General features: G+C 57.1%; 2 protein-coding genes across 12 annotated transcripts in view; both read right to left on the reverse strand.

Moving 5' to 3' along the window:
• Positions 1 to 5,482, reverse strand: part of LOC132017918 (uncharacterized) — a 49,895-nt gene extending 44,413 nt beyond the window's left edge. For 7 of the 11 annotated variants that reach the window (XR_009404426.1, XR_009404415.1, XR_009404428.1 and 4 more), the window contains exons 1-2: positions 5,375 to 5,481; positions 2,032 to 2,204 (exon numbers count right to left, since the gene is read on the reverse strand). Coding sequence is in view for 8 of the 11 variants with exons in the window: in XM_059400181.1 (XP_059256164.1) it covers positions 2,032 to 2,204; positions 5,375 to 5,439 (238 nt within the window). In the remaining 3 variants the exon portion in view is untranslated. The other 4 variants (XM_059400125.1, XM_059400173.1, XM_059400143.1 and 1 more) reach the window with 4 other exon arrangements.
• A 3,497-nt stretch (positions 5,483 to 8,979) lies between these two features.
• Positions 8,980 to 12,664, reverse strand: part of SSH3 (slingshot protein phosphatase 3) — an 8,278-nt gene continuing 4,593 nt past the window's right edge. The window contains exons 10-14 of the mRNA XM_059400336.1: positions 12,542 to 12,590; positions 11,802 to 11,948; positions 11,463 to 11,663; positions 11,074 to 11,347; positions 8,980 to 9,962 (exon numbers count right to left, since the gene is read on the reverse strand). Of these exons, the coding sequence (XP_059256319.1) occupies positions 9,687 to 9,962; positions 11,074 to 11,347; positions 11,463 to 11,663; positions 11,802 to 11,948; positions 12,542 to 12,590 (947 nt within the window). The 3' untranslated portion in view covers positions 8,980 to 9,686. The remainder of the gene's footprint in view (positions 9,963 to 11,073; positions 11,348 to 11,462; positions 11,664 to 11,801; positions 11,949 to 12,541; positions 12,591 to 12,664) is intronic.

Raw genomic sequence — 12,664 nt, forward strand, 5'->3', positions numbered from 1 at the left:
AAAAAAAAAAAAAAAAAAACAGAGCAAAATGCTATAATGGAAATTTTAGGGATATTTGAAGAAATGTAATTATGATAGGCAATCTAGATAATGATATTGCATCACTGTGAAGTTTCCTGGTCGCTATGAAAACAGTTTGGCAATTTCTCAGAAAGTTAAACATAGACTTATGATATGATTCCCAGGCTTGCTTTTAGGCACAGGCCCTAAAGAACTGAAGCAGGGACCCAAACAGACACTTGTACACCCACATTTACGGCATCATTCGCAGTCGCCAAAAGACGGAAACAACGCATATGTCCATCAACAGATAAATGGCTAAACAGAATATAGTCTATCCATGTAGTGCAATATTTTTTTAAAAGATTTTATTTATTTATTTGACAGACAGAGATCACAAGTAGGCAGAGAGAGAGGAGGAAGCAGGGTCCCCACTGAGCAGAGAGCCCGATGTGGGGCTGGATCCCAGGACCCTGGGATCATGACCTGAGCCGAAGGCAGAGGCTTTAACCCACTGAGCCACCCAGGTACCCCCATGTAGTAGAATATTCTTCAGCCTTCAAAAGGAATGAAATTCTGGCACATCCTAGAAGCACAGATGAATCTTGAAGATATTATGCTAAGTGATATAAGCCAGACACAAAATGACAGATGCTGGATGATTCCACTCACACGAGGTACGTAGTAGCATAAGCAAATCTATGGAGATAGAAAGTAGAATCAAGGCGCGCCTGGGTGGCTCAGTTGGCAGAGTGTCAGACTCTTGACTTTGGTTCCATGCCCCACGTCGGCTCCGTGCTCAGCAGGGAATCTGTTTCTCTCTCTCTCTCTCCCTCCTCTGCCCCTCCCCCCACTCAGGCATGTTCTCTCCCTTTCACTTGCTCTCTCTAAAATAATAAGTAAATCTAAGAAAGGAAGAAAGGAAGAAAGAAAGAAAAGAAGGAAGGAAGAAAGAAAAACAAACTAGAGATTACCAGGGCAGACGGGATGTTTGATGAAAAGGTTCTGGAAATGGATAGTGGTGATGGGACACAAGCTTATCAATATAGTTCATGCCACAGCTGTGAAGGCCTCCCGAGGCCTTCGGCAGATGGGGGTCAGTCCTCCAAACCCAGAAATGAGCTGCGTGGCCGTGAGTTCTGCTGGGGTGGACCATGAGCTGTGCCCCAAGCACCCTCGCCCAGTTCCACGCCTTCCCAGGCCACATACACTCTGTGGGGTCCACACCATCAGCTCTGTCCTCGAGAAGCATCCTCCTTCCCCCAACGGGCTGCCCGCCCCCACAATTATGTCTGACGTGAGCTAGGCCAGCACACGGGGCCTTGCTCGCATCCTGGCTTGTGTCTCGCGCCCCTTCCTGCCACAGCTCCCTCTCCATCTTCACCTCTGAGGCTCATGGAACGACAGCCAGGCGTGCCATCTCGTGTCCCGCCCAGACACAGGATCCCCTAGAGCATCTCAGTGACCCGGGGCGGCCGCCCAGGAGCAGGGACATCTGGCAGAGGCGGGGGCAGAGCGCCAGCTCTCCGCTGCAACATGCTGCCATAGGAACAAGGCAGTGTCTGTAGAGGGCATGACGAGAGATTCGGGCCACATACGTCTGGTAACAGACAGCAGCTGGGCCAGGCTGGAACACTGAGGAACGTGGGTAGGGAACTCTGGCTGAAATAGGAAGGAAGCAGCGTACAGGTCTACTTTCAGATTAGCCTATGACCATGACCTTACCAGAAGGCAGATGGCAGCCCTTCGGGGACAGCCGAGGCAGTGGAAAGCTCGCTGGTCTCAAAACCACCATTTGGCTCTTTGGTCTATAACCTAAAAACCCAGATCCCGTAGGTGGGAAAGGGGAAGTCATAATGGGAGACTCGCGGGCCGCTGTGAAGGACCAGCGTGCCCCTGAAGTAGCCTGACGGAAGCCTCCACGGCACGCGCTGACCACCACCTCCTCTCCAGCACCAGGTTCTAGACTTACTAAAGCTTTACGTGGCACTTAGTAATGCAGGAATGCTGGCACACCCAGCAGGCACTTACCTGTGGCCAGTGGAGGTGGGGCGAGCCGGAGGGGCAGGACAAAGAGGAAGAACAGGACTCCAGGGTTGGGAGCACAGGCTGCCCGGGAGACAAGGTCACAGCTCACTTTGGGTCCCCCGTTCAGGAAGAGGAGCTTCTGTAGCTTCCAGAAGTCCTGCGCCATCATCCCACATCTGGGGACAAAATCAGCAGTCAGTGGCGCCCCATCCCTTCTTTGTGCATCCACTTAAACCCTCCCCAGCTTCCTCATTCTGAGGATGACTTCACCCTTCATGAGCCACAGAAGGTCCCAGAGGGGAGTCTAAGTAGGCCGTGGGGGGGTCTGCCCTGTCCTCGAGCTGTTCTCTGTCAGGAGTCTCTGCTTTGCCATCCTCAAGTGACTCCTCTATCCCAGGTCCTAAGGCAGTTCTCTGCTCCCGGGGTCACTGGCAGCTGCTCCAAGAGGTCAGCTCCAGGGCTTGCTCCTGGCACAGGGTCAGCCCCAGGCAGGACTAGAAGGATGGGCCCAGAAGTCAGCCTGAAGAAGGCACTGCTGAAGCCAGCTTCATTCCTCCACAGCCGCCACAGGCCTCGGCACGGTGGACATGGTTTCCACCCCCAGGTGGGTCATAAATGGGCAAGAAATTTCTCTGGGGAAGAGAGGGCCACAGACAAAGAAGAGCCAAGAACAGACCCAAAGGAGTGGCCATCACTGGGCCCCAAGACCGCTTCACACTGCCATGCCAAGGTGTCCTTCCCTTGTGGCTATTCCGCTCACTTCCAGGGACGAAGGCTCACACGCCCTCCTACCCATTCACGAAACCCTATTCACCGGGCTCCCAGTTACTGTACTAAACCTGCCACCAATACAGCCCATGCCCCATAATCACCTGCTTATTCACACTCCTCCCCAAGAAGGACATCTATAAGACAGCATGGAAGCTTAATAAAAGGGTCTCAAGACAGTACAAAGACCACACCTGGGCTCATCTCTGCAGGAAACTCACAACCCTTGCTCCTTCACTAACAGAGCCTACATGCCATGCTGGGAGTCAGACCCTGACCAAACCCAGTTCCTGCCTTCTAAGACCTCACATCCAGTTAGGGCCCCAGACATTTCTCCCCCACGGGCTGCCAGAAGGGAACCTGCAGTAACTTTGCCCTACTTCTGCACACATGCACCTCGTCCACATCCTCCAAGGCCCGGCTGAAACGCTGTCTGCTCCCTGCTGCTCTCATGACACAGCCACTTAGCAGTGGGGTCTCCTGCCTCTGAACGTGCACAGCAGACACCTGTACTCTCTCAGGACGCATCACTTTCCTCCTGCAGTCCGTGTTTGGTAGGCACAAATGATCTTCTCTATAGACTTTTTTTTAAAAAGTAGGCTCCATGCCCAGTGTGCAGCCCAACAAGGGACTTGAACTTACCACCCTGAGATCAAGACTCAGACCCTTAACCACTAAGCCACCCAGGCACCCCTACAGACTTTTCTTTTTAAAGATTTTATTTGTTTATTTGACAGAGATCACAAGTAGGCAGAGAGGCAGGCAGAGAGAGAGAGAGAGGAGGAAGCAGGCTCCCTGCTGAGCAGAGAGCCCGATGTGGGGCTCGATCCCAGAACTCTGGGATCATGACCTGAGCTGAAGGCAGAGGCTTTAACCCACTGAGCCACCCAGGCACCCCCCTACACACACAGACTTTTCTTGAGGGCAAAGATCATTTTCTACATCTTTGCATCCTTCAGACGACCAAGCCCTACCAGGTACATAACAAGCAGGCAAAAGCAACCTGCAGAACACCTAGCTTCCACATCAAGATGCCTGTTGGATGAGTGAAGGCTTGTTTGTGAAGCCACTAGGAATTCCCAGACTTAATAAATGATACATTTTATCACTAATTTAAAATTCCTTGTTAGGGGGCGCCTGGGTGGCTCAGTTGGTTGAGCAACTGCCTTGGGCTCAGGTCATGATCCCGGACTCCCAGGATCGAGTCCCGCATCGGGCTCCCAGCTCCTTGGGGAGTCTGTTTCTCCCTCTGATCTTCTCCTCTCTCATGCTCTCTCTCACTCATTCTCTCTCAAATAAATAAATAAAATCTTAAAAAAAAATTTTTTTTTAATTCCTTGTTAGGGTTTTCCCAATTAATACGAAGTTTGAACTCAAAGCCAGTGGCATAGAACTCTGACGAATTCCTTCTGACTGTGTGTATATCCAGTCCTACGTAAATGTTATATGAAAATAATTCCATTAGCACTCGAGTGCTCACATCCTTTAGGAATCTTCCGGAAGGGAAAGCATCTTCCGCGCTGCCCGGTGTGGGCTTGGCCGCTTCCCTAGAGGCTGTGGGGTAGGGACAGAACCCAGACCACAGCTGGAGGGAGGACAGCCACAGCTGGTTCCCATCGGAATCAGCCTTTAACCATCCTCCTAGAGAATGGGTTTGCCCATCAGCAGAGGAGCGACTCCAAAATTCAGGAAAGGTCTCATGATAGCGAAGGAATGTTTATAGAGTCTCGGAAATGACGGCTGGGATTTCACTAGGGGCGGGCCTGGGGTCAAAAACTTACACACATTATCTCATTTGGGGCACGCTCATCACCCCCCGTTTTGCATCTGATAAAACGGAGGCTCGAGAGATGCAGTAACTTTGCCCGCAGTCACAAACCCAAGCTTCTCTGACTCCAGACGGCGAGCTGAGATGGTCGCTCAAGCCATCCAGGTCCCTTTCCCTCTTCTTGCACGCGCGGGGAAGACCCCACACCCTCTGGAAGAGGCCGCAAGGATCACCCGCTCCAACCTCCCTCCGTGACAGCGGAGGAAACGCGCGCGGAGAGAGAAGGGGCTCGTTCCCCGGGTCGCGCAGAGCCCGAGCCGCCCGGCGACGCGACCGCAAGGTGCCCCCAGAATTCCAGCCCTGGCCGCACTGACGAGGGCGGGGGGACACCGAAGCCCCGAGCGGTGGCCCCGGGTCCGGGTCCGTGAGGGGCAGAGCCGGATCCAGCCCCGGGCGCGCTCGCTGTCCTGCCCGGCTGTTGCTCCTCCTCGCCCGGCGGCGGCGCCCACCATCCCGCGGGCAGCCGCGCCCGGCCCGCGCCCCGGGAGTACCTGCCGGCGCGCGGGCTCTCGGCCGGGGACCGGGCGCTGGCGCGAAGCGAGCGGGGCCGCGCGGGCCGGAGGCGGACACTGGCCTCGCCGAGCCAGGCCTCCCCGGGCCACCTCGCCTCAGGACGTCGAGGCCCCGGGAGCGCGCGGCCGGCCGGACGCCGAGCATTTGGCAGCGCTGGTCCCGGGAGCCAGAGCCGCCTGGCTCCCTCCCCGCAAGCCCCCCACTCTGCCCCTCTGCAGACCCCTAGCTCGAGGGCACCTGAGGGGGAGCAACGGCCACGCGGTCCTCAGAGTCGAGCAGCTGGGACCCTCGGAGGTTCCCATGGAAACGAGAGAGGCTCTTCACGCCTGCGCGGACGCGCTAGGCGCGGTGGGAAATGTAGTTTCCGGGCTGCTACCCGGAGGCCAAAAGAGCGGACGCCAGATGGCGCCGGAGCGTCGCGGTGGGTTCTGAGCTTCTGGGTCCTTCTCCCCCACCCGGTCCCCAAACCCCGGCGCGGGCGCTGCTGGCGTAGGAGAGGCCGCGGAGGCCTGAAAGGTAGTTTCTCTTGGCATCCGCGGCTCTGAGGCGTCTGGGGCGCAGGGTGAAGCGGCGAGGGCACGCTCTCTTCGGCGCGTACCTTTTTGCCCTTTTGAAATCTGGTGCTGAGGAGGGGCCGCCCTGGCTCGGGTCGGTCCTAGGCGGGCCGATGCGGGGGCCGGACGGAGGGAGGACTCCATGGAGGTGGGAGCTGGCCTAGGAGGCACCTGCTGTCCCAGGGACGTGAGCTCCGCTTCGCCCGAGGGTTCACGCCTGGGCTGGGCGACCCGTCCGGCGCCTGCCGGGCTGCTGCCCCGGCCAGGGACCGACTTGGGATTCCCTGGGCGGGGGTCCTTCCCACCCTCCCTCCTGCTGGCCTCCGTCAGAACCGGTGACTCTGGGTGAATCGGTGAATCTGGGTGAGCCTGCCCGGGAGCTGCCCTGTGCGTCTGAGTTAGGCCTCCAGTCCGAGATCTAGATACTTGGGCTCTGTTGCAGGCCTTATCAGAGTCTTAGTGACTTTTCTGGGCCTCACTTTCCTGTTTCCAAAAAGGTGGTAATAATCATGCCTGCTCTGTCTCCTGGGAGCGCAGCTACGTTCGATGGAAATAGCACTGGAGTGTTGTAGGCTGGACAGTCCTTTAAGGACACAGACAGACATTCCCATTTGCTGTACACTGGTGCAACTTCTTGGAAGGAAATGAGACAACTCCTTTCAAAATTAAATACAAATAGGCTTTGCTTCAGCAGCTCTAGAAATATGCCCTACAGGTTTCGTCCGTGTGTGCACCAGAAAGTACATACAGGAGTAACCTAAGCATTACTTGGAATGAAAATTCATGAACAACCTAAATACTCTTCAGTAGATGACCGCTTAAGTAAACAGTGGAGTCCATTGAATAAAATATGTTCTGGGGCGCCTGGGTCTCAGTCCATTAAGTGTCTGCCTTTGGCTTAGGTCATGATCTCAGGGTCCTGAGTGAGGGCTCCAGGTCAAGCTCTCTGCTCAATGGGGAGTCTGCATCTCTTTCCCACTCTCTCTCTCTGGGCTCTCCACGCCCCGCCGACCAAATAAATAAATAAAATCTTAAAAAAAGAAAAAGAGTTCGTATGATTATTTTAGAAATTAGGCAGAGCTTCCTGAACTGATATGCAAAAAATTTTCAAAGTGCAGAATGTTGATAGGCTATAATTTGTTTCTAAAAGAATAGATAAATATATTTGATGACATAAGCATGGAATGTCTTTGGAGGGACTCGGAAGAAGCTGTAACGGGTTGCCTATGATGGATTGGAAAATAAGATCAAAGGGACACACTTTTTTTTTTTTTTTTTTGCCCCTTTAGCAATGTATATGAGCTGTATGTGTGTGTGTGTGCGCGCACGTGCGCGTGAATGTATTTCTTAATCATTTGTCTGCATTTTTTTCCAACTAATTTCTATACCCAGTGTGGGGCTTGAACTCACCACTCTGAGATCAAGAGTCAGGTACTCTACTGACTGAGCCAGCCGGGTGCCCCTGGCTCCATTTCTGACGCAGTTTCCCCTGCAGGTTTTGCTTTCCCGGGTGCTGAATTCTTACTTCTTGGAGTCCTCCATAGATTCTGGTCAACTCTGGAACTCAGAGTTCATGGTAGGACCCTCCTTCCCAGCTGCAGAGGCTACAGAAGGGCAGGGCCTGGCCTTGACTTCCCTCCTGACGCTGTCACCCTACCTGACCCTATGGTTTAGGACCACTGAAATGGCAGTCTGCGTGGGACTTGCGGCTGGCCATGGGATGGCAGGCAGCTCGCTCAGAAGGGTTGACCAGCCAAGCGGACCAAGAATCAGACTGGCTTCCCTGGAACCCACCTGTGTCACTAGGCATGTCACCCACAGATAGATGCAAATGCTTCCTCTTCTAGAGAACAGGTTGAAGGTGAATTCTATCAATATATATATATATGGGGGGGGCATATATTGTTAAAATATCAAAGTGGGAAGGGGGACAGGGCACTTAGGGATTTCCTGGTCTAATCCCATTGTTTTACAAAAAGAAACAGGGACTGGAGGTGGAGTGACCTCAGTGGCAAAGCCAGGGCTAGAACCCAGGTTCCCCGCCCCTTGGTGCTCCAGGGCTAGAACAGTGCTGGGGTCCCCCCAGGATCTGGATGAGAAATGCCCTTAAAATGGGCCATGAGTTCTCCATCAATGAGAACATTTGGTGCCACCTCCTCCCTCCGAGTCGGCTCTGAAGGAAGGAGTTGCATGCCCGCCCCAACCCCAAACAAAGTAGTGTGTTACAGGACAGAGAATATGATCTTGGGAAGAGGGGACAGAAGCGACAAAGACAGGACCACTTATTCTCCTTGAATACTAAACCTGACCAAAAGGAATCTGTACCTAGAAGGGGAGGGCCCGTTGAAGGGACTTCTCTCTTGGCGGTGACAGGCTCTGTTGCACTGTGGCAGGAGGAAGATTCTTGGGACCCTAAATCTGCTCAAGAACTGTCACCAAGGGCTCCTCAGTGGCTTAGTCAGTCAGGCTCTGCCTTCGGCTCAGGTCATGGTCCTGGGGTCCTGGGATCAAGCCCTGCATTGGTCTCCCTGCTCGGTGGGGAGCTTGTTTCTCTCCCTCTGCCTGCCCCTCTGTCTGCCACTCTGCCTACTTGTGCTCTCTATCAAATAAATAAATAAAATCTTCATTTATTTATTTATTTATATTTAAAAATTTTTTTAAAGATTTTATTTATTTATTTGACAGACAGAGATCACAAGCAGGCAAAGAGGCAGGCAGAGAGAGAGGGGGAAGCAGGCTCCTTGCTGAGCAGAGAGCCCCATGCAGGGCTCGATCCCGGGACCCTGAGTTCATGACCCAAGCCGAAGGCAGGGTTTTAACCCACTGAGCCACCCAGGAGCTCCTAAATAAATAAAATCTTTAAAAAAAAAAAAAAAGAACTATAATCAAGTGTCCAAAAGGAGCCGTAGCTTCTGGAACAGGCTTGGTCCTGTCCAGATAGGCGTCGGCAGCTCCTACTTTCTCATGGGTAACTCCCTTCAGCTGTCCCAACAGAGCCAAGCACCTGCTGCCCAGTGTAGGCTTGTCCCCTCCACCCCACCCCTACCAACCTGCCTGGGGAGCACGTGGGCAGCTACCATCCACCCAGGCCCTGCCCTAGGAGAGGAGGGCGACAGCACGGGTCTCCCCCCTTCTCTTCCCCATTCTTCCTCCCACTCCACCCCAAACCCACCGCTCCCGCACACAGGCCGGTCACAAGACACCTGGGAGCTGGGAGAGACCAGACTCCTCGTGTAACCAGAGAAGGATCAGACTCGCGGGCAGACAGCTTTATCATAAAAGTGAAAATAATATGAAAATGTTTATTATTTCTAAGTACAAAGCCAGATACCATTAAGACTGTGAAAAACTGGCCGGAGGCCATAAAGGACAAAAAGAAGACTCTCTTTGGCCTGGTGTCCTGTGACCCAGCGCAGTGTCCGTGGGGGAGTTGGCTGGGGGCAGCAGCAAAAGACGCGGCCGGTTGTGGCCTGTTGGAGGGAGGCCGGCCCGCCAGCCCCACCTGCGGGCCAGCTCCCCGCTCCTCAGAGCCTCCGGGCCTGGAGACTGAGGTGACTCTCTGCCTTTAAGGGCCACTGGTTCTTTGGCCTCGCGGCCCCCAGGAATGAAAGAGGCAGGAGTGAGGCAGATGGAGCGAGGGAGGGAGGAAGCAGGGCTTTTCTGCGCTGGGGAGCTCAGTGTCCATATGTGGCTGCAAGTGCATGTTTCAGGCAGCGACTGAGAATGAAGCAAGGTGTTCTTGCCCCCAGAGAGATCTTCGGTCTCTGTCACATCCCCATTATAGACAAAGAAGGTCGTGAGCCCTTGGAGAGGAGGATATGTCTGAGACTTAAGGCCGTAGCCGCCGAGGCTGTAGTGACGATGGGGTCTTGGCGCCACCTGGGCGGGGGGCTTAAGGAATGTGGGCAGGTTGGCAGGAGTGAAGGATGCTCATCCCAGGAGCTGTGTGTGGGCCCCTTGATTTGTGTCTGGGGGCCACGGGCGTGTGTGAGGGCTCAGGCCTCGCCCTCCTCCCCACTGCCATCCACGCTGGCCTGCCTCACCACCTTCCCGCGGAGCCTGGGTGCCGAGGCACCAGCAGCCTCCCCCTGCTCCTGGAAGGCCTGGGTCCGGGTGGCCACCAGGGCGGCGCTGTCGAGGGCGACCACAGACTGGCGGGACTTCAGGGCCGGCCAAGGCCCCTTAGGACCCCGCCTGCCTCCCTTGGCCTTTGAGAGCTGAGGGCAGGGCTCTGGAGGGTCTTCCTCTGAAGACTCATTTGAAGAAAACACCTGCGAGGGTCAGAGTAGAAGAAGGACCACTGAGAAGTCTTTCCAGGGCAGGGGCATTGAGCCCGGAGCCCGGAAAGGGGCAGGTGTGGAACGGTAAGTGAATGCAGAGACTGGGCTACTCGCAGGTCACATTTCCACAAGCGAGAAAACAGCACCCCAGCCTCACGGTCCCTGCTTCTTGGCCTTCACCTTCAATCTCCTGGCCCCCCAAGCCTTCCTGAGCGTCCCCACTCCTGCCATATCCTTGAGGCGCCCTCCTCCTCCTCCCCCTGCTCCCTCTGCCTCTGTCCAGCCAGTCCTAAGGGCCTCCAGGTGCTGGGCTCTGAGCCGGGCACTGGGTGAAGACACTCTGCCTTTAGGAACACACACCCTCACCCATCAACCATCTATACCCAGTGCCACCTCCTCCAGGAAGCTTCTCCCAAATGTTCCCGCCTTCTATGATGAGCTCCCCTTCCTCCAGGTTGGCCATCTTGGCCTCTGTGTGTGTGTGTGTGTGTGTGTGTGTGTGTGAGAGAGAGCGAGATATAGCAGGGTGGTCTGGCTTCCTACGGTCAAAGCCAGCCTCTGCTCTTCTACTCGTTCTACTCGTGAAGGTCCACTGCTGAGGCCAGCACTTAGCTATGTGGGTACCATGACCCCCTGCACCCCACCCTCTGATGGGTCGACTGCCCCTCAGATTAGAGAGGGGCTGCCAAGATCGCCTCATCCCCCTCCTCTGGGGTCAGCAGTTGTTGTCCCGCTCCCGGCCTGCGGAGGGTGGCCAGGCAGTGCTGCCCTTACGAAGCCTTTCATCAGGCTAAGAGCGCCCACAGCCTCCAGCCCAGGGCTGGCTTAGCCCAGAAGCTGCCGCGGATCCCCCCCACACCCCCCCACCCCCGGCCCCAGGACTGCTCTCCAGCTCCCGTGGAGGGCAGTGTGCTCACTGGCCCCCTCTGGGTCTCCTTGGCCGCTTGGAGGGGACGAAACAGAGCCACCGGGGGGGGGTGGGGGCGACCCCATGGGAAGCCGAGCCCCAGTCCTAGTCTCTCTCCTTCCTACCCCCACCTGCCCCTACTTTTGTCCCCTCACTGGGCCTCAGCCTGGGCTCCCTCCCTGGCCCCAGCCTCACCTCAGGCAGGTCAGTGGCCCCTGAGGCGCTTTCCAGCTCCGAGGAAGGTTCCAGGAGGCTGATGGACCTCATGACCCCTCGGAGGTTGATTCGGGGCCGTGGCCCAGGCTCTTCTTTCGGGGCTGTCTGGCTCTCCTCCGGACCCGTAGTCTCCACCTCCCCACCGCCCCCCGGCTCTGGCGGAAGAGGCGGGAATGGTGTAGCGACATCGGGGGCGAGGGGCTCCTCTGGGGAGGCCCCACCTGCTTTCTGCTCCCAGAGGTGGCTCTGCCGGCTGCAAGGAAGGGGCCCTGGGTCAGCCGTAAGTGACCCAGTGGCCACCCGAGCCTCAAGGCCAACCTCGACACCCACCTACTCACGCTCCCCCTCCCCCCGTCTCCCCCTCGAACCTGGCAGTCAGGATGCCCTGGTAGGTCTGCAGCTGGCGCAGAAAGCCGGGGTTCGGGCGAGCGATGGGCCGGAGCTCCTGCACGTGGCGCAGGGCCTGCTCCAGGCTCCAGCCGTACTGCTTCATGGCGTAAGCGACCACAGTGGCGGCCGAGCGGCTGACTCCCATCTTGCAGTGGACGAGCACCCGGGTGCCCTGCGTCCTGTGGGGGCGGGCACAGTGGGTATAGGGGAAGGGCAGGGCGGGCAGTGAGGCCCTGCCGGCCGGGGGAGTTGAGGGCACTGGGGACCACTTGGAGCTGGGCTGGGGGGAGCTGCGGGAGGCCTGGGGACCCCCCCACCTGGCGGCCTCCACGAAGCGGTGGGTCTCCTTCCAGTGGGGCAGCAGCTGGGCTGACTCCTCGTCCCAGAGGCGCACGTTGTGGTAGATGAAGCGCTCAGGGTAGAAGTTGTCAATCTCGCGGGCCATGTTCAAGATGTGGCTGACCCTGCGGTGGCCGGTGGAGGGCGTGAGGTCTGGCCGACGGGGCCGGGCTGGGGGTGGGGGCATACGAGGCCCATCGGCCTGCAGACACGGCGTAGCCTGGCTGGTTGGGAGGGTCAGGTGGAGAGGAGGTGGCCGTGACCCCGAGCGAATCCTGTCGCCCTGCTGGGGTGGAGTTGCCCCCTCTGGTCCTGCCAGCAGTCGGGCTGACCGCAGTGCTAAGCCCTCTGGTGTCAGAGGGTCAGAGAATAGCTTTGAGTGAAGCTGAGACCGCGTGGCCTTCCTGGGAAATCAGAGGGCAGATGGCAGGAACCCAGGAGAGCAGGCGGCCAGGTCCCCAGGAGAGGGGCAGACGCTCCTCCCTTGAGACGTCTATGGAGAGGCGCTTTCCTGCCTGGGAAAGGCTGTCAGGACGCCCGGCTGCGCCTCTTCCCTGTGGGACTACGGCCCTGGGGCTGGGGCTGGCCTCACAGTGCGCGAAGGGGCGGAGGGCGAGCGGGCCCAGGGAACTTCAGGCCCTTCCTTCAGGCTGCAGGCCTTGCGGGAGCAGCAGCCCCCGAGGGAGGCGGACCATCCGAGGGGCTCAGAGCCCTGTACCTGTTTCTCTGCAGCTCCTCCAGGTTCGCCGCATTCCACTCAGAGCCCTGCGGGGGGAGGAGGGAGGGCAGCGTCGTCCTGGCGGCACCCTCGGGCCCACCACCCTCACGCCTCCCCCCCCCC

The sequence above is a fragment of the Mustela nigripes genome, chromosome 1, assembly GCF_022355385.1.
Source record: "Mustela nigripes isolate SB6536 chromosome 1, MUSNIG.SB6536, whole genome shotgun sequence".
NCBI lineage: Eukaryota > Metazoa > Chordata > Mammalia > Carnivora > Mustelidae > Mustela > Mustela nigripes.